Raw genomic sequence first — 26,015 nt, 5'->3', positions numbered from 1 at the left:
ACTACAACGCACATGAAAGTCAACTGTGCTTCTGTGCATTTTTACATCTTTTTATGCATGTTTCCACACTTTTGTATGCATAGTTTTTTCCCAAAGGTAAGTTTCCTCTAACAAATTGCTGTGGGTGAGAGGTGCAGTGTGTTTGTGCAGATTTACACACCTTTCTGTGCATTGCAGTGTGATATTATGCAAACTTGTCGCATAAAATCACACAGCTTTGCAAAAGAGAAACACAGTGCTCTGGTGTGAAGAGGACACATTGTTGTCTACGTATCATTGCAGCTGTATGTATTTTCCCATTCAGAAAAAGGAAAGTAACTGCAGATAGTGTGAATGACACCTAATCACCCTTTTAATCAACCTTTATTAAAAAGGAAGCCCAAATAAACTTTCAGTTTAAATCTGTGAACTACATTCCAGGCACATCAAAACAAAAAAAATGGTTTGCAATGTCTAAGGGCTCTTGCGGACCGTTCAGATCCACCTGTCCATTTTTTTGACGGATCTGAACGGTCCCCCCATACATCCCTATGGGGCATCGGATGTCAGCGGAGACATGTCCGCTGACATCCGATTCGATCCGTCAAATCTGGACTAATGGAAACCCTATTTTCCATCCGTCCAGTGGATCGGATGAGAACGGACCGACTGTCCGTTCCCATCCGATTCCCCTACAGAGATGTATGGGGAACTGACAGCTGTGTCTCTGCACACAGGGCGGAGACACAGCTGTCATCCTCCTGCTTAGCGGGGGATCGGCGGATCGATCCCCCCGCTGAGATAAACGGAGTCCGTCCGACGGACGGACAGTGTGAAAGGGGCCTTAAAGTGGAACTTCGCTTTCCCAATCAACATTATTTTTAATCCTCATGCCGCTAGCATTAGTAAATAGAGAGGAAAGTACATCTTATTAACTTGGATTTTTAAAATTCTCTTACATCTCTTCAGTTACTTCCTTGTTTTTTTGCCTAGGCAAATGATGTCATACAATCACAGGAGTCTTCAGGAGGAAAGGAAAGTGTTCTCAGCTAAAAACACTCCTGCATGCATGCTTGAGCTAAGGGTAGATCAATTCCAAGAAGCTACATGAATCAGCTGTCCTTACTCAAGATGGCCATAGCCAGTAATACTAGGGGGTGTTTTTCCAAAGTTATTTCTCAACAAAATAAAGCATAGAGACATAGATGGATGGGGACGTTTGCTTTGAATATTAAAAATTAATTAAACTGTGTTTAGTTTGTGGTGCTCAGATGCTGTTCAGATTCGCTTTAAGCACATTGTGGGTGGCCCTGTTATCCCCGCTTCGTTCATTAATAGTGGACTGTCTGATTTAGGTTTGTCAAAGGAGTCTGCTGGAAAATGTTCAGCCTAACAGTGGCTGCATCCAATCAGACTTGGCTACTGTTCAGGTATAATGACAGCCACCTCTAGCTGCCAGAAAAGCCCAGCAAGGGGGTTCATTCATCAGCACAGTTTGGAGTAACAAGCTGAACAAAAGAAATCTAACAGTGTCTGGCCAGCTTTATAGTTTGAATTTTTTTTAGAAAGCAGCCACTGTCTAAAGAGAAAAGCCTATCTCCTACCAGCGTGCTGCAGTGTGAGATCCTTGCTCTCCGTGTAAACGAGGTGCTCTCTATGTGGAAGTGTCTAATGCTGAATCAGAGCTAGAGTTCTAGAATCAGCAGGGAGAATGAGCTTTGATGGCTGCAGAGCTATAGAACTAAATCAGTAGGGGGAAAAGTGGTTGTAAAGGCAGAAAGTTTAACTTAATGCATTCTATACATTAGGATAAAAAGCCTTCTGTGTGCAGCAGCCTCCTTCAGTACCTGAGGTCCATCTAGAGCCAGCGATGTTGCAGGAGTGTCTCGGCTGCCCAAGACTCCCCTCATTGGCTGAGACAGCAGCACGGCACCGTTGGCTCTGGCTGCTGACAAAGTCAGCCAGCCAATTAGGAGAGAAAGGGGTGGGGCAGGGCCACAGCTGCGTGCCTGAATGGACACGGAGCTGTGGCTCCGCTTGCCACCCATAGCAAGCTGCTTGCTGTGGGGGCACTAAACAGGAGGGAGAGGCCAGGAGTGCCGAAGAGGGACCTGAGAAGAGGAGGATCTGGGTGCTCTGTTCAAAACCACTACACAGGGCAGGTAAGAATGACATTTTTTATTTTTATTTTTTTTTTTTAGGTAAAAATAACACGAGACTTTAGCATCACTAACTGCATCCACACAGAGAGCAAGGGTTCGCCTCTGCAGCTGCTGGCAGGGAACAGGCTTTTCTAATCAGGCTGTAGCTGCTTAAGAAAACTGAACAGAAGACCTTTAGTTTTAATGCACCTGGAATGTATTAACACAATTATATCTGAAAGTGCGATTGGGCTTTAATAAATTAAGAGGAATGGTAACTATCTGTAAAATGCAAAACGGTTTATGGCAAATGCAACATTTATAATCTCACATTTAAGCGTAATTAAACACAGAACCATAAATGTAATATATTGCAGCTTACCAGTCCTTAGATGTGATGGCAGCATTCGTTTTGTTTTAGGCTTTTTTCCCCCCTCGATTTTCCCCTGGTGATCTAGCCACTCACACACCTCCTGTTACTGTATTAGAGTGCCCCTACTCTGGATGAAGGAGCAGAGGGGGCACCTTTGGACAGCAGCATTGTCAGTCTGAGGTGAAGGAAATGTTAAATGTACTAGCAGATTTAAATACAATAAGAAATTGAAGCCAAAATCCAGCCCATACTTTATAGGCGATTACAGCAACATTTTTTTCCTTTTAGGATAAAGGCTTTACATAAATAAAAAAAAGCTGATCACTGTAGGCGGCTGGAATATGAATGTGGACGTAATAGCATCACAAATCGATCTGTTTTACTACTACCAGTTGGATGAGAGTCTATCCAATTCCCTAGAATAACAAGATATCAGAGACTATCTATAACAGTGACATCTTTTTGTCTGATGTATAAGAATACAAGTCATTTGTGTAAGACGCTCAGGCGATCCACATATCATTCTCCATCCAGCCGTCCTACCTGTTCCCATATCCATCAAATATAGTTCAAGGTGGTCGTGGTCTGAGGTGCTCAGCCATTGAGCTCAGCCCCCGGTCGTACGGTATCGTGCACTGCATCTTGAGGAGAGGTCATTTTATCATCTGAGGTCCTGATGAAGCGCAAATGCGAAACGCGTTGACTATATCAGATTGGTATAACAACCACAATCCTCACCTATTGCCAAGAATGCCTGCATATCAACTTTGAATGTATAAGAAACTATATATATGTCAACATTTGCATAGTGTTTTTTGTTTTCTTTTAAAACTTTCTTAACTATTAAAGTAATTTTTTTAAATCAATAAGTGTGTTCACTCAGTATGTGCCCATAAAGTCCGCCAACAGATGTTTGGACAACGTTTTGTTGTACCATTCATTTTCTCTTTTCTTTACATAAATAAAAAAAAGCTGATCACTGTAAGCACCCGTTAGCTGGTAACGGTTTGTCTCATCCCTGTAACTGGATACATCTGCAAGAAAGATTGTTCTTTTGAAAAACAGCAGACTTATTGGCTGGACAAACAGATGAAAATAGAAGGCAGGCTAAGGGCACTTTCACATGGTGGGACCGATGGGGTCCACTTGTCAGTTTTTCAGGAACCGATTGGACCCTCCAATTTCCTTTATGGAGCGGCAGGTGTCAATCATGTGTCCACTGACCCCCGCCAACATCTGATCTTATCCGCTAGAAACAGACGTTTCCCCATAATGTTTAGAACAAAAAATGTCATTCTACTATTGCGGGTAATTGCAGAGTCTATGGTGTGCCACTTCCCTCTAAGACATGTCATGTGATCCCCCAAACACAAGAGAACCAGAAATGAGAAACTGTAGGGTTTAGAGTGGGAGATGAATAGCGATAAAAAGGTAGCTGAAGACCCAGGATGGAAAGGCGGGTTTGGCTTTTAGTTAATATGATAGGTTTGCTTTAATCTAGAGCTTCACTTATTTCAGTGGTTCTCAACTCCTGTCCTCAGGACCCACTAACAGGCCAGGTTTTAACCGGTTGCCGACCGCCGCAAGTACATATACTGCGGCGGTCAGCCCTGGCTAGGCAAAGTGACGTAGCGGTACGTCACTAGCCTGGGAGGCTATAGCGGGCGAGCGCGCACCGCCGGAGGCGTGCTCCCGCCTCGGCTCGTTCACGGACACCTCCGTGCGTGTGACCGGCGGACCCGATGTCCGCCGGTCACTCGTGATCGTCCGCTATGAAGGGAGAAAGGCAGGCGGCTAATGTAAACAAAGCCGCCTGTCATTCTTCCCTGTGTAAAAGCACTGATCTAACGGTCCTGCTATGTACGGATTACTGTAGTAATGTCACTGGTACCCCCAAAAGTGTCAAAAATGTCAGTCAAGGGTCCGATCTGTCCGCCGCAATGTCGCAGTCCCGCAAAAAATAAATAAATAAAAAAAAAAAAAAACGAAGATCGCCGCCATTACTATAAAAAAAAAAAAAAAAAAAAAAAAAAACACACAACAAAAATCTTTCCCTTAGTTAGTAAACGCAATAACTTTTGCACAAACCAATTAAAATACGCTTATTGGGATTTTTTTTTTTACCAAACATAGGTAGCAGAAAACAAATTGGCCAAAAATTTAAAAAAAAAAGTGATTTTTAAATTTTTTTGGGGGAATTTCATATAAAAAAAATGTGAATGTTATTTTTGAAAAATTGTTGCTCTTTTTTTGATTATAGCGCATGATCAAAAAATCGCGCAGGTGATCAAATACCACCAAAAGAAAGCTCTATTTGTGGGAAAAAAAAAAGGACATCAAATTCGTTTAGGTACAGCGTCGCACAACCGCGCAATTGTCCGTTAACCACTTGCCAACTGCCTAATGCAGATCTACGTTGGCAGTCAGCCCCTCACAGGCAAAGCGACGTAGGTATACGTCGCTAGCCTGTGAGGGTCTAGGGAGCGTGCGCGCGCTCCCGCGCGGTCACGCACCCCCCCGCGCGTGTGACCGGCGGACCCGATGTCCGCCGGTCACTCGGCGATCGGCGGGGGAGAGGGAGAAAGTCAGGCGGCTTGTGTAAACAAGCTGCCTGTCATTCTCCCCAGTATGTGAAGGATGATCATACGGTTCTACTATGTAGAACCGTCGATCACTCTTCATACATCTGAAGCCACAGCCAATCACAGTAGAAAGCACGCCCCTAGGGACACACACAGCCCCTCCCTCTCAAATAAAGTTAACCCCTTCACTGCCAGTGTATTTTTACAGTAACAGTGCATATGTATAGCACTGATTACTGTAGAAATGTCACTGGTAACCCCAAAAGTGTCAAAAATGTCAGTCAAGGGTCCGATCTGTCTGCCGCAATGTCGCAAAAAAAAAAAAAAAAAAAAAATCGCAGATCGCCGCCACTACGCGTTAAAAAAAAAAAAAACAACAAAAATGACAAAAATCTTTCCCTTTGTTAGTAAACGCGATAACTTTTGCGCAAACCAATCAAAATACGCTTTTTGCGATTTTTTTTACCAATTTTACCAAACATAGGTAGCATAAAACAAATTGGCCGAAAATGTTAAAAAATTTTGATTTTTACATTTTTTTGGGGGGGGAATTTCATATAAAAAAATGTGAAAAATATTGCTATTTTTGCAAAATTGACGCTCTCTTTTTGTTTATAGCGCGTGATCAAAAAATCGCACAGGTGTTCAAATACCACCAAAAGAAAGCTCTGTTTGTGGGAAAAAAAGGACGCCAAATTCGTTTAGGTACAGTGTCGCACGACCGCGCAATTGTCCGTTAAAATCACGCAGTGCCGAATCGCAAAATACCCCCTGGTCAGGAAGGGGGTAAAATCTTCCAGGGCTTAAGTGGTTAAGTATCACCTTGGGGAGATGCTGACTAGAATAATGCAATCACTCAGTTATCTTGCAAACCTGAGCTGTTAGTGGGCCCTGAGGACAGGAGTTTAGAACCACTGACTTATTTCTTTAAAGTTTAAAGGTAGAAAGAAACAAGCTTTATCATCAGCTGTTTCTTTACTGCTGTATAGGAGTCAACACAGTTGGGTTATAAACTTTCCATTTCCCATTACTGGAGCACATTCTACATACACTCCAACAGAGAATAGACTACGACAACCATTACTGTGATAATATTAAACACTGGGATTTCTCCTTACTGGTCCCTAGTGGCTTCTGAATAGGAATTGATGAAAAGTTCTCACAGCAAGGAACTAGGTAGTTCATCACACAACAGAGGTCTGGTTGCTACAGTACCCAAGTTTTTTTGGTGGTTTAACTTTGTAGCAGATCATACATAAACATCACCCATTAAAACTCACACTTGGAAAAACAAAGGCTGTAACCTCTTCTCAGGGGAACATGTTGACCCCTCTCTGAAAAATGTATTTGCTATTAGTGATCAACCGATATCGTTTTTTTTATTGCCGATACCGATATTTTGGTCATCGCATATATCGGTATCGGCCGATATTTTCATGCATTTAAAGAAAATTTTTTTTTGTTTTTTTTACACAGGTACTGTTGTGGAGGGATCTGGGATCCAAACCCATCCTCTGCACTTAAAAGCATTCAAAACGCCAAGTTTGGCTGTTTTAAATGCTGTCATTTTTTTTAATTTTTAGTGCCGAGTACCCGGAAGTGATGTCATGACATCACTTCCGGGTTTTTACATGGAGACCCAATCAGAGTCGAATGCGGCATTGATCGGGTCTTCTCTTCAGCAGCCGTGCAGGTAGGATGCCTGGGTCTCCCGGTGGGACGGGAGACCCGGGCAAGCCGCGGAGGGGGGGGGGGGGGGGGAGAACACATCCCCTCCCGCTCCTTGTAATGACAGACAGCCGAGCAGCTTCTCAGCCACATTGGTTGTCATTTCAAAACAGCCGACCGTCGGCTATGGATCAAACTTTTGAAAACAAACCTTTCTTAAGAAGATAATGAGACTGTCATTACTGACCTCTTTATGAAAATGCTTGTTGCTTGTCTATTTTGCAGACCCTTTGGCTCAATACAACTTGATTCACTTACCTGCTATGAGTATGCATATAAAGCTCTTATTGGCATAATTGTTCGGGGTGAGTGACTCAAAATGTTGAAGCAAGAGGATCAATATAGCAAATAGGGATCGACTGATTATTGGCAAAGCCGATATATATCGAGGGCCGATCTGCACCTTCCCCGATATATCGGAATCGGCGCCTGAGGTTACCGATATTGCGGGAAAGTGCTGTACCGGAGTGATGCCTGCAGCTAGAGGCTTCACTCCGGTACAGCACTTTCCCGAAATATCAGCAATATCGGTAACCTCAGGGGCCGATTCCGATATATCGGGGAGGGTACAGATCGGCCCTCGATATATATCGGCTTTGCCAATAATCAGTCGATCCCTATTTGCTATATTGATCCTCTTGCTTCAATATTTTCAATCACTCACCCCGAACAATTATGCCAATAAGAGCTTTATATGCATACTCATAGCAGGTAAGTGAATCAAGTTATATTGAGCCAAAGGGTCTGCAAAATAGACAAGCAACAAGCATTTTCATAAAGAGGTAAGTAATGACAGTCTCATTATCTTCTTAAGAAAGGTTTGTTTTCAAAAGTTTGATTACACACTCCTAATCTGTTCCATTGGCAATGTATATTTCTGAAATGCAAGGACTGAATACAAATTTTATCACAACTTATTTTCTTCTCATTGGATCACTATACCCAGGGTCCTTTACTAGCCAATCAGTTGTAAACTATATTCTAGAAAATATTCAGCACTCATTTAAAGTGGTTCTACCTTAATGCATCCCCTGCATTAAAGTGGTTGTAACAAAAAAAAAAAAAAAAATATATCATCATCCTGTAAAGCATGTTATACAGCACAGTATATGTGTTGTGTAATTTACCTCCCTCTGTGTTCTATAAAAATCTTGTTGATCCTACCACTGCCTGTGTCCCCTTGTCTGTGCCGACCACGGTCCTCATACCTGCTAAACGCTGATTACCTTTGTCAGTTTACGTGCCTCTGTCAGCCACTGGTCTCTTCTCTCCCCATGCCTGTCAGCTCAGGATTGTATATTACTATTGAGAAATGATGTAATACATTGTGTTACCAGATAATATGAACGTCCAGTGTATGTTTTTGTGTATAATTATTGTGATAAATACTATATTTACAATGCCGCTGGGTGCTCATGAGACCCGCCAGAGCTCGCCGCCTCACGCCAGCGGGGAATCTCGGCCCCTCTCTCTGCAATGCTCGGAGCGGGGACGGAGAGCTCCAGCGGCACTGTGAATAAGGTATTTATCGCAATTTATCATTTTACACAAAAGCACACACTGGACATTATATCATGAAACACAGTGGATTACATAATTTCACAAAATGACTTCACAACCACTTTAAGGTAAAAAATGTCCCCGTTTTTGCATCGCCCCATCACCCCCCTATGTACTTTCCTAAGCCTGATCTCGATCCAGCGTTCTGCCCATCTGCAGCGGCTCTCTCCTCTCTCTCTCTCTCTCTCTCTGCTCACAGAAGCAGCGACAGAAGCCACTGACTTCTGCTGCTGTCAATCCACACTTGTGAGCAGAGTGAGGGGCGGGGTTGAACCAGATTGTGTATGTCGGCCTAAGGAGCGAGCTCAGAGCTGCAGCCGCATAGGAAGCAGCTTCCTATGGTGGCGCACCATGAAGAGGAGGAGCCCAGATCACTGGCAGGGGACCCAAAAAGAGGCTGTTCGGGGGCAATACCCTTGCACATAGCAGGCAAGTCTTGTTTGTAAAGCTTAATTTTTCTAAATTAAAATAATAAATCACTTGCCCCATTACCTGTTCTACCCACCCCCATCAATTAGCACATCCAAGGCTGATTTACACAGTACAAATGCATAAATATAATATAGAATATAAATTACTATTTCAAAAGGCATAGTTTATACCATTACGGTTCTTTTATATGCATTTAAAAAAGTAAAGCATGCTTCATTTTTCTGCACAGAAGCGTACATGAAAACACACAACACCACAAGTAAAGTCAGTACTAATAAAAAAGCCATAAAATACACCATAAATACATTACAATGCACATGCAGAACTGCACACTGAATGTGGAGATTGTGTTGTAAACGTGCACTTATATTGCAGTGAAAATCCTGTGTGACCCACCCAAGCCTTGGAATGGACAATGAAGAACCAGGAGCACACTCTTGAGGACATACTTACACTATCTTGTACAGCCTAGTAATACACACTATAGGTTTTTCTTCGTTCAACCCAGGATGCTAAATGAAAACAAAAAAAACGTACAGATCGCAGTACTAACACAAGAAATGCTAGTGCGGCAATCTCCCCCGCTGGACTATTGCATTCTGATAGGGGAATTGCCCTCACCCCCTACCCCACAAGAACACACTGATCGGATGCTGGTTTTCCAGCATGCCTGTTTGACAGGCTTCTGTCACATAGGAAGCTGCACACATGGGCTGTAATTCGGACGGTTCCTGCCAAACTGATAATTTTTTTATGGTTTTTGTCCCGTGTGTGCACAGCCCAAGAATGCTCAGACATCAATGTGTAAACAAAATACTAATTGGCTCAAGTGCAGACCCTGCCTCTCCTCCCCATTGTAAAGCAGTTCATAGATTAATAATTTTTATTTATATATATATATATATATATATATATATATATATATATATATATATATATATATATATATATATAAATACATTTTTTTTTTTTTTAGTTCAACCAGAAACAAACTGACTGGATTATCCTATCCACATACTCAGTGTGGATGGGGGAAAAATCACTCCTGCTGAGCTACTGTGTTCTGACAGTCGGGAGACTTCTCCACCATCAGAATATACTGATCAGCGTTGTCGGTGGTGTTGATAGAGCAGCATTTATACAACAAGCTGGTTCTACAGAAGTCAGTCTCCATAAATGGGTCGAAACTCGGCCAGTCCCTGCTAAAACAGCTGAACTTGGAGTCATGCTTGGAGTCGGCTTATGTGCTGTCAAAAGGATGATTACAGCAAGCCTATCTTAAATAGTTGGTTCTTGTTCAAAACCTGCCCTAGTTTGTGTCTGTATGTGTGCGCACGGGCACATGTGTAACAGGGGCGATACATTGTAAACTATTTGAGGAAAATGCACAGTATGTAAAGTAAGGTGTAGATTGCCAACACTATGAAAATGTCTAAAAAAAAAATCTCACCTGCAATTATCTATGGTCAATCAGTGAGGTTGCACAGAATAACGATAAAGAAGAGTGCAAGGGTGAAGCAGGCTGTAGATGGTGCGATTTTCTTTCCTGCAACCACAGGGTGCAGGAAAGGAAATCAGTTGATTGCCAATTCAACAGTGTCAGTGTTGATGGAGAATCCCTCCCGTATACTATTGTGTTCTCCCAGCGGGGAGGCACAGGGAGCTGTACCTGCCGGGAGAGAACACAGTGATTATTTCTAGCAGCTATAGCCGCTGGAAACAATCACATGAAAAATCTGACATGCTGGTTGTACCCAAGTTGATCGATGGACCAACCAGGGTACATTCAGCCTATCAGGGTTCGACTCCGTCGGTCCCTGCTGAACCAGCCAACATTCGAGCAGTCTTTAGGAAAGATGGAAATAAATAATAAAGAACAGATTTCTTTTCATCCACAAAATGTATCCAGCCATGTAAATGGCTTGTTTTAATCTACTCAAAGCTCAGTTTCAAGCTTGTAAACTGGGGAGCTTGGGTCTTTCTTGACTATAGCTCTTTCATTTCTTGTGAGGACTACACTCAGGCATCATCTGTGCTCAGAAAAGGCATTCCTGAAAACGCACAGCCCTACATATGCTGTCGGAGCTAGAAAACAATTAACCAGGCTTACAGAAATAACATCAAGTTCCTAAGCAATGTGTGATGAGAACATCATATGTTGGGTTTTTGCTGGATACAAACATTACCTCTTGGCTCTGTGGTTTTAAGAAATTTCCAAGTGCCTCTAAAAGGCCAAATCATTCATCACCTTTGTTATGACAAAGCCGTATATTTCACAGCTCAGGGGCTTTAAAATTGCCCCTCTCTCTCCTCCGTAAACCTTCTTTTAAAAGTGAAGAATAAACGGTACTGCAAATGTCAGATTACAATCTTTCCTTATACTGCCAGAAAAATTAGAGTGAAAAACATATGGGACTAATCCTCTGACTCGACACACATCAGTCTCCAGATTCCCTCAGCTAAACTAGAAAATTAAAGCTCAAAGATTGATCACAGCATGCTAAATGTGTCAAAACCGATCTAAACTATTAAAAGGAAACCTGAGGAGGCTCAGAGGCTGCAATGGCTTTGAAATTACTAGTTCCCTGGTTTTATGCTGATTCAATGGCTTTAGTATTTTCTAATTTAGTGACTTAAAGCAGTATTAAACTAAATAGAAAACATTATATTGATGCTTACCGATGCTTACATTGATGGCTGCATTAGCTTTCTTTTTTAGGCTTTTTCCATCTGGTAATATGGCCAATAAGACTATGGTTTTTCAAAAGAATAAACTCTCCTGCAAAGTATCAGAGTGTTGAGACAAACCATTCACCACTGACAGAGATGCTTTCAATGATCAGCTTTAGGCTTCGTGCAGACCATGTGCAGAGGCATCAGTTTTTCTGCAGGCGCTCTGCAAGGGCACAAAAAACATGTATGCAGTTTCTGCATGGAAAACACTGACATGACATCAACACCGTTGTGTAAACAGGGCACATAACTGATGCAAATGAAAACTGATTTCAACATGCATAAAAACTCACTGAACGTCCCTGAAAGCTGATGTAAACTCATAACTCAAGTGAAATCTGCACGGTTTTCCCATTAGTTTTCATGCACATATGGTGTGAACAAGCACTTAATTTATTAATGTAAAATCTTTATCCCAAATGGAACAAAGCTGTTGCTGTAAATGCCTGTGTAACTGCAGTGTTATCTGGAAGTTTAGTTTCAATTTATGAGTGTATCAAAATCTGCTAGTACATCTAACACTTCTCTCCCCCCAGACTCGCAATGCTTCTGTCCAAAGATGCCCCTGTGCTACATCATCCAGAGTGGAGGCACTCTAATACAGCTGGTGTGTTACTGACCAGATCACCAGGTGAAAACAGAGGGGAAAAGCCTAAAAGAAAGAAAGTGAATGCAGCCACCACATCTAAGGATTGGTAAGCTGCAATATATTACATTTTTGGTTTTGGGTTTAATGCTGTTTTAAGCTATACCTGGATAAAAATTAGGTTGGTGCAGCAGGAACTGGCTGAATTTCAACCCATGTATGGCTGTTCATAAGAAGTCAAATCAGTGCAGCACTGATCAGTGTTTTCTGACAGCAGGGACAGGGAAGTCTCCCCACTGTCAGAACCCAATGACACAGTAGTGAGAATACCAGCATCCACATTGAATGTATAGGTGGGGGAATAAGGTCAGTTTTGTTCGTTCAGCCAGCTGTCTGAACAAAAAAAATACAATGAACCATGTATGAGCAGCTTTAGAACAAGTATGCAGATTAGGATTTCAATACTCACTTCAAATTTTCTGATAGGAGGGTCTGTTCCAGTTCAGCATCCCGACATATCGAAACCAAAAGGCAGCTAGCATTTTCAGGAGGAGATCGGCAAAAACATGACCATGTACAGGATTCCTTTAAAGTGGATGTAAACCCCACTCATGAAATTTGACCTGGGCACATATACCTGTAGTGTTTAGTTATCTCTCTCCAATGCCCCAAGTTCCATGTCTTTCTGCAGCTTAGTTCCTCAGTTTTCAGCATGAGAACGTCTGATAAGTTCTCCTACACAGGAGATGAAAGCAGCTGGAAATTTGTTTCGGGGTGAGTGCATAGAGGTAGATTAGCAGAGAGCTTGTCTATTCACAGCACAGCTCTGCATTTTTTTTCTTTCCTCTGCCTATGTGAAGGTTGGGTGTGTGCCTTTCCTCCAATCAGCTGTCACACAGTGTATGCCCAGACTCCACACCCAGTGCTGGAACAAGAAGAAAAAAATTCTAGCACAATGTTCACTTTCTAAACAGTGTAGAAAGCTGAAGACAGCAGCTATACAAATAAAACCTATGTAGGTAGATTTGTTTTATCGGTGTATCATCTGAGGCTGTTCACTTCACTGGGTATATGTGAGGGTTTACACCAACTTTAAAGTGTATGTAAACTCTAGCAATAACTTCTCTTGTATGCTCCCTTTTGGCCTGCTAAAGGAGTTCAATAGTCACAGCTTACATTTTTAAACATTAGCGTTGTAATAGCAATACAAACAATAGTTATTTTTGACAATTCAATATAAACTCACTTGAAAAATCTCCTTTCATGCTGTGAATACAACTTTTTACATTCCCCACATGCTTTGCAGCTTTTCTACTGCTGTTTATTGTCCGTTTCTATGAACTACATATCTCTTGGTACCTTGCTGCATGCAAGCAGTACATCCTGTACTGACTGTCTCCTTAAATGAGAAGTTTAGAGTATTGAAAAAAAAAAAAAAAAAAAAAAAAAAAACCTCACATGACCACTGATTGCTCAGTTCTCAGCCCACTCAAATCGGAAGAGCTATGGCTCTGAATTACTGCTCTCTACTCTGCACCTTTAATGCTCACTGGAGCACCAGACAAGGGAGGAGGTAGGAGAGGCTGGCTCATCTCTCAGCGGCAAGTGGATCCCAACAATATAGTCCGAATCCTTCCAGAGCAGCTCTGTAATGTCAGCTGACAGTGGGCTTTAGCTATCAGCTGAACCTGGGTCACAGGAGAGCAACAAGTGCACGCCTATTACCCAGAAAAGAAGGTCCAAAAAAAAAAAAGCTTTGGCCATACTTTTCAGCACCTCTGTAATTCAGGCTCTGTGAAATCTCTGACACAGCAGTGCCTACCCACAGGGCATAGTGAAAGTGGGTCACAAAATTAAAGGAAGTAAATGTGTGGGGATCTTCACAAAGTACGTTTACAAACTTCCACATTGTTCAGATTTATAAGAGTAGGCTAGAAAAAAATTGAAATTCAGTGTGTAAAATATAATGTTTTATGTTGACTATACAAATGCTTTAACCACTTTAAGACCGAAAGATTTGACCCCCTTCCTGACCAGGCCCTATTTTGTGATTCAGCACTGCGTTATTTTAACGGACAATTGCACAGTGGTGCGACGCTGTACCCAAATAAAATTGACGTCCTTTTTCCCCACAAATAGAGCTTTCTTTTGGTGATATTTGATCACCTCTGCGATTTTTAATTTTTGCGCTATAACAAAAAAAGAGTGACAATTTTGAAAACAATATATTTTTCACATTCTGCTATAAAACATTCCCAAAAAAAAAAAATGTAAAAACAAGATTTTTTTTTAACATTTTAGGCCAATTTGTTTTCTGCTACATATTTTTGGTAACAAAAAAAAAAAAAAATAGCAATAAGCGTATTTTGATTGGTTTGTACAAAAAAGTTATCAGGGGGGACTGCGATATTGCGGCGAACAGATCGGACCCCTAACTGACATTTTTGACACTTTTGGGGGGGACCAGTGACATTACTACAGTAATCAGTGCTAAAAATATGCACTGTTACTGTAATAACGACACTGGCAAGGAAGGGGTTAACCCTATGGGTGATCAAAGGGTTAAATGTGAGTCTCATGCTTACGGACGTGTGTGTGTGTGTGTGTGTATGTGTGTGTGTGTGGGGGGGAGGGGGTTCTGTGACACAGACCGAGATCGTAGGTTCAGCTATGCTGAATCCTGTGATCTCTCCCTGTCTGTCACTGAGAAGATCCGCCTGCTTTGTTTACATAAGCAGGCAGTCTTCTCATACTTTCCCCGACGATCAGGGAAGGGAGACGGCAATCGCTGCCTCTCCTCCTCCGGCCCGACTCCCGCTGGGTCTAAACACATCGGGAGTGCGCCTCCGTCTGTCCTGTTTCTTGTGAACACTTCCTGTGTCATCTCAAGCCCTGGAATTCATAAGGCGTGTCTCCAGCACAGAATAGGTCTTCTTTACCTCCACTTTTCCGAATACCAACCTTTGTTATTACCTAATGAATTTGTCAGAGCCATAGAGCAAGAATGTGTCGCACATAAGAACTACCTGAATGTCACATGAATCAGAAATAGCAAGAAAACAGTCACATGGCTTTCTTGAATTTGGCACAAGACTTTTGAATATGCCAATAACAAAAATGTGTTGCCAATGCTTTACTGTATCCTGCCCGGGGTCTAAACAGCCCCACTAGTTCGGATCTACAGTACAGTGCCTTGCGAAAGTATTCGGCCCCCTTGAACTTTGCGACCTTTTGCCACATTTCAGGCTTCAAACAAAGATATAAAACTGTAATTTTTTGTGAAGAATCAACAAGTGGGACACAATCATGAAGTGGAACGAAATTTATTGGATATTTCAAACTTTGTTAACAAATAAAAAACTGAAAAATTGGGCGTGCAAAATTATTCAGCCCCTTTACTTTCAGTGCAGCAAACTCTCTCCAGAAGTTCAGTGAGGATCTCTGAATGATCCAATGTTGACCTAAGTGACTAATGATGATAAATAGAATCCACCTGTGTGTAATCAAGTCTCCGTATAAATGCACCTGCACTGTGATAGTCTCAGAGGTCCATTTAAAGCGCAGAGAGCATCATGAAGAACAAGGAACATACCAGGCAGGTCCGAGATACTGTTGGAGAAGTTTAAAGCCGGATTTGGATACAAAAAGATTTCCCAAGCTTTAAACATCCCAAGGAGCACTGTGCAAGCGATAATATTGAAATGGAAGGAGTATCAGACTACTGCAAATCTACAAAGACCTGGCCGTCCCTCTAAACTTTCAGCTCATACAAGGAGAAGACTGATCAGAGATGCAGCCAAGAGGCCCATGATCACTCTGGATGAACTGCAGAGATCTACAGCTGTGGTGGGAGACTCTGTCCATAGGACAACAGTCGTATACTGCACAAATCTGGCCTTTATGGAAGAGTGGCAGAAGAAAACCATTTCTTAAAGATATCCATAAAAAGTGTTGTTTAAATGTTTGCCACAAGCCACCTGGGAGACACACCAAACATGTGGAAGAAGGTGCTCTGGTCAGATGAAACCAAAATCGAACTTTTTGGCAACAATGCAAATGTTATGTTAGGCGTAAAAGCAACACAGCTCATCACCCTGAACACACCATCCCCACTGACAAACATGGTGGTGGCAACATCATGGTTTGGGCCTGCTTTTCTTCAGCAGGGACAGGGAAGATGGTTAAAATTGATGGGAAGATGGATGAAGCCAAATACAGGACCATTCTGGAAGAAAACCTGATGGAGTCTGCAAAAGACCTGAGACTGGGACGGAGATTTGTCTTCCAACAAGACAATGATCCAAAACCTAAAGCAAAATCTACAATGGAATGGTTAACAAATAAACATATCCAGGTGTTAGAATGGCCAGGTCAAAGTCCAGACCTGAATTCCAATCGAGAATCTGTGGAAAGAACTGAAAACTGCTGTTCACAAACGCTCTCCATCCAACTTCACTGAGCTCGAGCTGTTTTGCAAGGAGGAATGGGCAAAAATTTCAGTCTCTCGATGTGCAAAACTGATAGAGACATACCCCAAGCGACTTACAGCTGTAATCGCAGCAAAAGGTGGCGCTACAAAGTATTAACTTAAGGGGGCTGAATAATTTTGCACGCCCAATTTTTCAGTTTTTTGTTAAAAAAAAAGTTTGAAATATCCAATAAATTTCATTCCACTTCATGATTGTGTCCCACTTGTTGTTGATTCTTCAAAAAAATTACAGTTTTATATCTTTATGTTTGAAGCCTGAAATGTGGCAAAAGGCTGAAAAGTTCAAGGGGGCGAATACTTTCGCAAAGCACTGTATGTGCAACGGTTAGTCTCTATGTTGGGGAGAACAGGTGGGAGAGTCCGAGTAGTTTAGCAAAAGACCAATGGGCAGGGTTGACACCACACAAGTCCATAAAATGCTGTACTTTGTCCTCAATAGGACTTGGTGGCTGAGTGCAATTCTGTACAGGTCTCTAAAGCGATAACACACAGGGAAAGGTGTAAGCATTAGAGACATACTGCTTTTTTTTTTTGCCCTGCCACACGCTTTCAAACAAATCCATTACCTTTTTGTTTAGCGTATAAAAATGTATGCATAAGGTTGTTCTAACACGAACATTATTAAACGGACAAGCCAAGTTAAATTTATCAGACGTTAGGAAAACTACAGCCTGTGGGGACTCCCCTGTTAATCTTTTGCTTTGGGATAACCCAATGCTTTCCCAACTAACAAACACTGCCGAAACTGCAGCTGGGAGGGCCAGAGGGGAAATTCACTCTGAGGTTTTTCACTATTGCCATTTACAATTAGTACATGCTTCAAAGCTGAACTACAATTTTCTTTTTACTAGGACCAAAAGGAATAATCAATCCCAGCATAGATTATACTTGTGTACCATGTTGCTCTGTTGTCTGCAGATGCCCTGATATTCTGGGTTTAGTTGTGGCTTTGTATCATCTAACACTGTATATCCTGCTATAGACTGTGTCCCTTCCACAGCCACTTCCTGCAGAAGCTAGAGTATATAAAACACTCCCCTTTGTAATCTTTCAGACTCTGCAAATTATGTAACGTCCTTCACAGCTCTAATAGTGGATGGGAATAAATACATCCTAATCAGCATTCAATCCAGCCCAGTCACACTTACAGAAAGAGATCAAACCACCCAAGTCCCACCTTACAGATCACAGCATTATTCAAGAAGGGAACACCTTCATACACAACCTGTTCAGAAAGCTAGCTGTGGTGCTGCTGGGCATGACTGAACTGTTTACAATAAGAATTCAACCATGCGCAGATAAATATGCTGACCAGTCTGAGAGTCCCACCCCTCAGATCCCACCCTCCCAGAGCCCTGCTCTCTGTGAAGTGAATAATTTATAGATGATGAGGGAAACACCTTAATAACATCCCATAGCCCTTCCTCTGTAGTCCTGCAGTAAGCAATTATTCTTTGGCATGCTGCAAGACAGGAATGACACAGGAGGAGGAGGTATGACACATTTACACCTTTCACCACCTACATGAAGGCCCAGAAACACCCACAGTAACCTTAGGACCCACCCACATCAACTCCCAGAACTAGTACAAACGACTCCCATAGCCTGCCCTGAAGTTGTAGAGGCTCAAAGGATCATGGGACATGTTTTATCAGGACTAGAAAAGGAAAGAAACCAAGTCAGATAACTTTGAAATTCAGCCAGGAGGAGGAGTGACATCACAGACACAGAAACCTGCTGTATACAGCTAAAGGAGGTACTTTACACACAAACTGACAGCAGGGTTGGGATTCATTTACATGCACAATGCATATGTTTTGGGGAGGAAAAGCTGGAGTTATTCTTAAAGAGGAAGTAAACCCGCTGCAAAAAAAAAAAAAAAAAAAAAAACTGTAAAGACAAAGGAATAAAGAGCTAGTATGCATCACATTCTAGCTCATTATGAAGTACTTACCTAAAAACGTAGACCCGCAGTGCGGACATGTGAAGGAACTGGTGGCCGTTCCTTCAGAGCGCATGCGCTGATGACCTCATCGGCTGCATGCACTGTAAATATCTCCTAAATGGTGCAAGTTTAGGAGATATTTATAGCACCTATAGTAAGCCTTAATATAGGCTTACCTATAGGTAAATGTCAACAAAGTGGGTGTACAACCACTTTAAGGTCTCATGCACACTGGACATTATAAAAACGCCAGTAGCGTTAGCTGCAGAAAGTTTTAGTTGAAAGAATGTGTTCAGCATGTGGCTCAAAAAGCTTGTGGCTCAAAAACGCTCATAAGCGCCGAATAGCGTTTTTTAGGTTTTTTGAGAGTAGGAGCGTTTTTACAGCTGAAATACTCCTCTTGAAGCCCATTAATTCTGGGGGGGTTTTCCAGCCAGGAAACGCTCCTACCAAAAAACGTTGATAAAAGCCTATGTGTGCATGGACCCATAGGATAACGTACTGGTGAGTTTACTGACTGCAGAAAAAGATACTCTTACCAGTAACGTCTTTTGCAGGAGTCTATCAGGACAGCCACCTCTGAGAGACCTTGGCTCCTCCCTTCTCAAGAAACACCGCCTCAACCATGTAGATTTAAACCCCGTCAGCCGATGCCCTTCAGTTCTTCAAGGAGTACCTCCAGCCAGCTGATACATATATCATACCAACCCCCATTCTGACTGTCCTATGTCCAGACCTTCTTCCGGTGGGTTAACGGTGCGGTCCTGAAAGACTCCTGAAAAAGACGTTACCAGTAAGAGTAACTGTTTTTCCCCTCTCGTCTTTCAGGACAACCACCTCTGAGAGGATAAGCAAGTACTTACCCCTGGGGTGGGACCACCACTTAAAGGACTTTGCATCCAAAAGCCTGATCTTTAGCTGACAACAGGTCCAGCTTGTAGCGCTTGGTGAAGGTCAAAAAACTGGATCAGGTTGCTGCCCGACAGATCTGCTCTGAGGTAGCACCAGCACTCTCTGCGCCTGGGAAGTCGCCACAGCCCTAGTGGAATGTGCCCCGATACCCACCCGGACCTCCTTAAAAACCTAGGCCTGGCTAATGGCTAACCTAAGCCATCTGGCTAAACACTTCAAGGCTTTAGAACCCTTACTAGAGCCAGCAAACAGAAGGAATAAGACTTCCTAAATTCAATGTACGATCCATGTACTGAAGGACACAACATCTAACTTATAATAGTTACCCTCCTGTTCACTCACAGGTTTTGAACAGAAAGTTGGTAAAACTATTTCTTGGTCTCTGTGAAACTTCAAAGCCACTTTTGGTATGAAAGCCGGATCTGTCCTTATTACCTTTCCTAGGTTCCCCTTTGGGGAGGAGCCGCTGATTGGCTCTCCTCGCCACATACTCTAACAGTGTGAGGCGAGGAGAGCCGATAAACGGCACTTCCTCATTTACATGTGACCGGCTGTGATCGGACACAGCCGATCACATGGGTAAAGAGCCAAGTCATTGGCTCTTTACCAACATCAGGGTCATGCCATGTCCTAGCAACACAGGGCGGCCACGATCGCCGCACTGTGGGCATGCGAGAGAGGCTGTTCTAGTGCGCTGTCATATGATGGTGTCCCTGAACAAGAGCAACACCGCTCTGCCGTCATTTGACGGTGGGCGGGCGGCAAGTGGTTAAGTAGAGAACCCATCCTTTTATCCATGGGATTGGAAAGAGAACCCATATCCTCGAAGGCTAGGTCTGTCTGCCTTGAGACCTGAGAGAAGGCGGTGTTCAATTTCGGTGACTTGTTCCATATTGAGGAGTCTTTCTCAGAAAAGGGAAATCTCAGTTTCAGGGCCCCAGGAAAGAAAGGCTTTCTCTCGGGATCCTGCCATTCCTTTTTGACCGCTTTCACCAGGACTTCATGTACCGGAAATACCCTGCTTTTTTGTTTGCCTAGGCCTTGGTTCATCTGGTCATGAAGAGATAGTCTTCTTTTCCCCCTGGATTCCCAAAATGGTGTGGATAGCTCCCAAAAGATCCTCCACCTCTTCCAGGGTTAATTTGTACCTAGAAGCTCTAGTGGATTCACTATCCACCCCTTCTCCCTCTGACTCCTGCTGGGAGCTTGCAGGTGTACTATCACGCTCTTCACCCTCTTTTTCAGTGCCCCCCAGTGTTCACTAGAGGGTATCGCCGGTGGGGGGGTGGAGCAATCTCCTGCTGTGCTGGCTGAGGGGGGGCTGGGGAAACTGCAAATTTGAAAATAAATCCTTAAAATTATTGAAATGTGCTGGAATGCTCCTTGACAGATGCAGTCAGATCAGTACACTGCTCTGCCGAATGTTCCCTGACTAGGTCCTCAACACACACTCTACAAAGCGCCTTGGTCCAGGATTCCCACATAGTAGCTTTGCATGATGGGCATTTTCTCTTGGAGCTATGCAGCAATTTAGACTTGTCTGAGACCTTACCCTGTAATACAAAAGAAATGGACAAAGACTAAGCACCCATACTGGCCCCACCCAGCACATGCAAGCCCCTTCAGTAGCGTACCTAGGACCAACGACTATCAGGGTCCCAGAACCACCACCACAGATCACCCCCCCCCCTCCAAAACACCAAGGGGGGGTTGGGAACTACAGCATGGAGCTAGTGGGGAGGGGGGGGGGATGTAGGGGAACACACCACCCCAGGATTCTCCTTACCTTGGAATAGCTGGTACTGGCTTCACTTGGCGCAGTCCCTGTGGCCTGTGCCTCTGACATCTCCAGGAGTGATCGCAAACCTTCTGTGCCTCCACCTGTCCCCCAGCATTCGCACCAGCCTATCGTCCGGTTTGCTCTTCAAATCCCCCGCAGCCAGAACCTGCGGGACTTTCAGCGGAAGTGCCAGCCTCCATGGGAAGTGACGTCACACGCCACCCCGTCTGCTGGCCACAAGATGCAGGAAAACCGGTTGCACCTTTGCAGCATTCCCCCAAGCGACGAAAAGTGGAAAAATAGGTAATCCGGACTCCCTACCCAGACCCTAACCTGCGCATTGAGAGACCTTAGCCTCCCCATGACAGGAAACACAGTCTCAGACTCCATGGCTGTTTCAGCTCTGGTTCCTGGCCATGTCCCCCCACTGGAGGAAACACCAGACCTGAAGGGCATCGGCTGACAGGGGGTTTAAATCTACATGGTTGAGGCAATGTTTCCTGAGAAGGGAAAAGCCAAGGTCTCTCAGAGGTGGCTGTCCTGAAAGACGAGAGGGGAAAAACGTTGGAAGCCAAAAACAGCAGCTGTACAAACGTCCTGTGTGTATAATAATAATTTACTTAAAATAACAAGCATTGCTCTGTGTAATGCAAACAGGTCATACATACTTGCTCTGTGAAATGCTTTTGCACAGAGCAGCACCGATCCACTTCTAGGGTCCCCCGCCGGTGCTCCAGACACTTTCCATGGGGGCACCTGTGCATGTTCGCTCCTGAGCTCCGCTGTCTGTGTCAATGGACTGACCCCGCCCCCCTGCAACACAGTATTTGATTGACAGCAGCGAGAGCCAATGGCTCTTGCTGCTATCAAGCTGCTCAGCGAGGAGCGAGACAGAGGCAGGAGCTGCTGCACTTGTGCACATTACTTTGCTGGAAAGGATTGGGTATAGGTAAGAAAAGAAAAAAAAAAGGGGGGGGCAGGGGGGGAGCTGCAGCACAGAAGGTTTTTCACCTTGTGGCATAGAATGCATTAAGGTGAAAAAACCTTAAGACTTTAGAACCACTTTAACTACTCAATTTTGGGCCACGGAGATTTGAATATCTACTCTCCACTGGTGAATAAAAAGGTAACTGGCAAACACTAATGCCACCTCTGACAGCCTAAGTTTGGGACGATATCTGTAGCGCTAACTTGTCAGTATCTCCGACAGTTAACAATAAACCCATCCAACTGTACATTATTCACCAACCCGTCTGCACAAGTTTGTTCATATATCCCATACCAACTGTCTGCGCTATCACCAACCACAAGTGGATCTTGCACACCTGCTATGGTCATGTACTATAATCTGTAACCTTTGGTCTGAGGGAAACGATTTAAGGCACATTTTAAGGCTTTGAGATAAATGCACCATCGACCACCCTACTTTACACCTATGGATTTCATTTCAGATAAAAAAATATCGTATGGTAATGGAAGTTGCCCAGATAAATTTATTATAGTATGGCACTACTGGAAAACCTAAGCCTTAACTCTAGCATACAAAGTTACCCCTCTCCACAAACTTGAAAAGAGACTTCAGTATGTAAATGGTAACAGACAAGACTTTGGTCGTGTTACTGTTCTGCCTTTTATTGACTCGCTGCTACACAAATAATATTTATGCATGTATCAAGATATATCCTGTGCACATGTATTTCTTGTGTGCCATTATTTTTCTTTCAATAAACAGAGTTTTAAAAATAACTTAACTGTTTTGTAAATGGTCATCGGCACTCAGCTCTCTGCTGTTTCACTCTAGGTGTGTCGTAGCTGCAGGGAAGTCTCACTCATCTTGCTGCATTCTCCGTTATTGCACAAAAAAAAAAATTCTACAGGTAGTGTGTGACCTCAGAGGTGAATAGACTTAGAACTCAAGTGCTGAACAGTTGCCGACAGACTCCTTAAGAGATACAAGATGCTAGCTTGTAAATTGGACCCAGAACAGTCTGCTCTAATAGTTTTGCGTGAACCATTAATCCAGCTATGCATTCAGTAGATCATTAAATGTATTTTTACAAATGACCAGCACCCTAGATCTTTCCTGATATCAGCTCACTGTAATCCATGGACAACAGCATCCAAGCTGAAAAAGGGAAGGTCAGCATTCCAAGCATATTAGCTCTATTGCTTTGCCCAGTGCTATGTTAGACTAAGCTTACAGGGGAAGGGACCTCATCAGTGTGCTGCTACTTTGTCCAGTCCATTCATTGTCTACATAAAAGGTTCAGGACCTGCATTTCCTGTCTGTCAGTCTTGGTCACAAAGCTGGCAAATTATAATTACAATCGCACCAAAACGTAAAACTATTATTTAATTTGCGTATTTAGCCATTTTCTGGTATTTTAGCTTTAAAATTAACAAATGTTTGGCTGCTGTTTTGTGTAATGGGCTCCATGGTAAGTGGCAATTGGGAAGTAGTTATGAAATACTGCGATTTACACAGATGAGACAAATAGGCAACCTGCTAAAAAATAACACTCACCTCATCATCAGAGTCATCTGCAAATGCTGAGTGCTTAGGCGCAAAAGTATTTTTCGGTTGCAGCTTCTTAGGAAAAAAAAGTCCATACCTGTGATAGAGGATGATACAGATGTAAATATTTGGCAATAGTTTTAGAGTGGAACATAAACCACATTTCACAAACCAAAGTTTCCACTTTTATCTCCAGTTCACACTAATGCAGTGCAGGAAACAGCAATTCCTGTACCTTTACCGCACCGCCTAGTAAATTGCACTGTGTTCTGCGATCTGCTGCGAGTGTCAATGGAAAGTTAACGACCTCTCAAAAGCAGCTCACAACTGCAGTGCGTTTGCCTGAACAAAATTGCATTGGGTATAAATCCCTATGTGATTCAGTTCCAGAGCAAATAAAAAAAAAAAAAAAAAAACAAGTGATTTGAGCCATCCAACATAAATGGTCTCAAATCGCACTGCACAGAAGCGCATGGGATTTGTACAGGAATGCGGTGCGATTCACAAGCGGTTCCTGCACAATTCAGTGTTAACCTAGACTCAAGGTATTTTCATGAAAAAATTATGCTGAAAACAAGCATGCTTACCAGTAAAGACTACTGACTTGTCAATTTTTTTTTTTTTTTTTTTTAGACAAAATTGTTAATTGGATGAGATCAGGGTATATGGGACCAGAATTCCCTGGGCATTCACTCCTTTGCTCCATTTCCCTTTCCTTCTCTCTTCTCCTAATCTTATTTTTGACTAATCTTCATTGCTCCCCTATTTTAAGTCTTTGATTCTAGAGATTTGATATACTGAATGTTGTTTAGACTTTGGTGTTCGTCTTGAACCTTAAAGGAGTTGTAAAGTCTCAAGGTTTTTCACCTTAATGTATTCTATGCATTATGGTGAAAAACCTTCAGTGCTGCAGCTGTCCCCCAGACCCCCCTTTTTTCTTACCTGAACCCGATCGTTCCAGCGACGAGCAGCTGCAGCCACTGTCTTGGATACTCATAATCATTGGATAAATTGATAGCAGCAGGAGCCATTGGCTCCTGCTGCTGTCAATCAAATCCAGTGACACGGGAGCGGGGGGACGGGGCCATGTCCCACTGTCTGAGGTAATGGACACAGCAGCGGGACTCGTGAGCACGCCCGCACAGGTGCTCCCATGGAAATCAGCTCTCCGTGGGGGCACCCAATGTAGAGGAGCGCCGCCGGCGAATCCCAGAAAAGGAGGAGGATCAGGGCTGCTCTGTGCAAAACCCTTTCACAGGGCAGGTAAGTAGAACATGTTTGTAATTTTAAAAAAAAAATAATTTTATCACTCACTTTAAGCCATGAGTACTCCAAGCTAGAATCCAACTGCATAAGGCATGCCACCTGTACCGGGCATGCAATTTTTTAAACCTCATTTTCACTTTGCCTTGTCATTAACTAAACCCCTACTATATTGTGCTCTGGTATGTTCCTTTAAACTGAATACAAAATGTTTTGTAAAAGAAAAGCAATTTTCAAATATCCCTGCATTCAGAACTCTCCTGAAGTTGCTGTGAATGTACAGGCTCCTTTGTATAATGTATAGCTTAGTCACATCAATCATACCAAGAAACCCCTGTTTATAGAAGAGTTTTCTAGGAATTTATTCAGTTCATTAGTAATGTCACCGATTATTTATAAAAGTCACAACAATTTCATCAGCACTAGAACGTTGTGTTACAGATACCACAAGAGGTTTAAGCTATCCCTTTGACAGCTAAAAGAACATATTCCATATACTAAGTTATAGAAGCAATCTTCATAATCCCAATAGAATAGACAAAAGAAAGTCTGCATAGGTTCTTGGCCCCTACTGTCATCTATGCAATTTTACACAGCAAAGAGCGTATTGCCATACACATGAGCATTAAAAGAGAATTTCCTTTTAGCAAAATTTCTAAAAAATAGCAACCTAACACTGAAATGGTCTAATTACTACGCTACATCTTGGGTTTATTACTTTATTTAAAAAATTAGATCACTTTTGAATGCTGGCCATCTTACTGGCTATTAGAGTGCATAAAAAAGGAGGAGAGGAAAGAATTGCAAAATATCCCATTTTAAACCAAACTGTAAAATGCACATACCATCAAAGCTGAACCCTGGGCAGTTATAAAAGACGCACCTTAATACAGCTTTATATTCATTAATACAGCCTTAAAAAGCAGTATTAAACCCAAATGCAAATATGTATTAAATCTCAGCTTACCAATTCTTTAAAGAGGTTGTAAACTTGTTT

At 42.8% G+C, this 26,015-nt stretch overlaps 1 protein-coding gene across 2 annotated transcripts in view; it reads right to left on the bottom strand.

The window, feature by feature from the left end:
• The window catches only part of NSRP1 (nuclear speckle splicing regulatory protein 1), a 134,346-nt gene that overhangs the window by 89,199 nt on the left and 19,132 nt on the right, over nt 1-26,015 (bottom strand). For both annotated transcript variants that reach the window (XM_082246773.1, XM_082246774.1), the window contains exon 3: nt 23,765-23,852. In XM_082246773.1, coding sequence (XP_082102899.1) covers nt 23,765-23,852 — 88 coding nt within the window. The remainder of the gene's footprint in view (nt 1-23,764; nt 23,853-26,015) is intronic.

Source organism: Pelophylax lessonae, assembly GCF_965119305.1.
Source record: "Pelophylax lessonae genome assembly, chromosome: 2".
Lineage (NCBI taxonomy): Eukaryota > Metazoa > Chordata > Amphibia > Anura > Ranidae > Pelophylax > Pelophylax lessonae.
The sequence above is the reverse complement of the archived record's forward strand: the minus strand, read 5'-3'. Positions and strand labels throughout refer to the sequence as shown.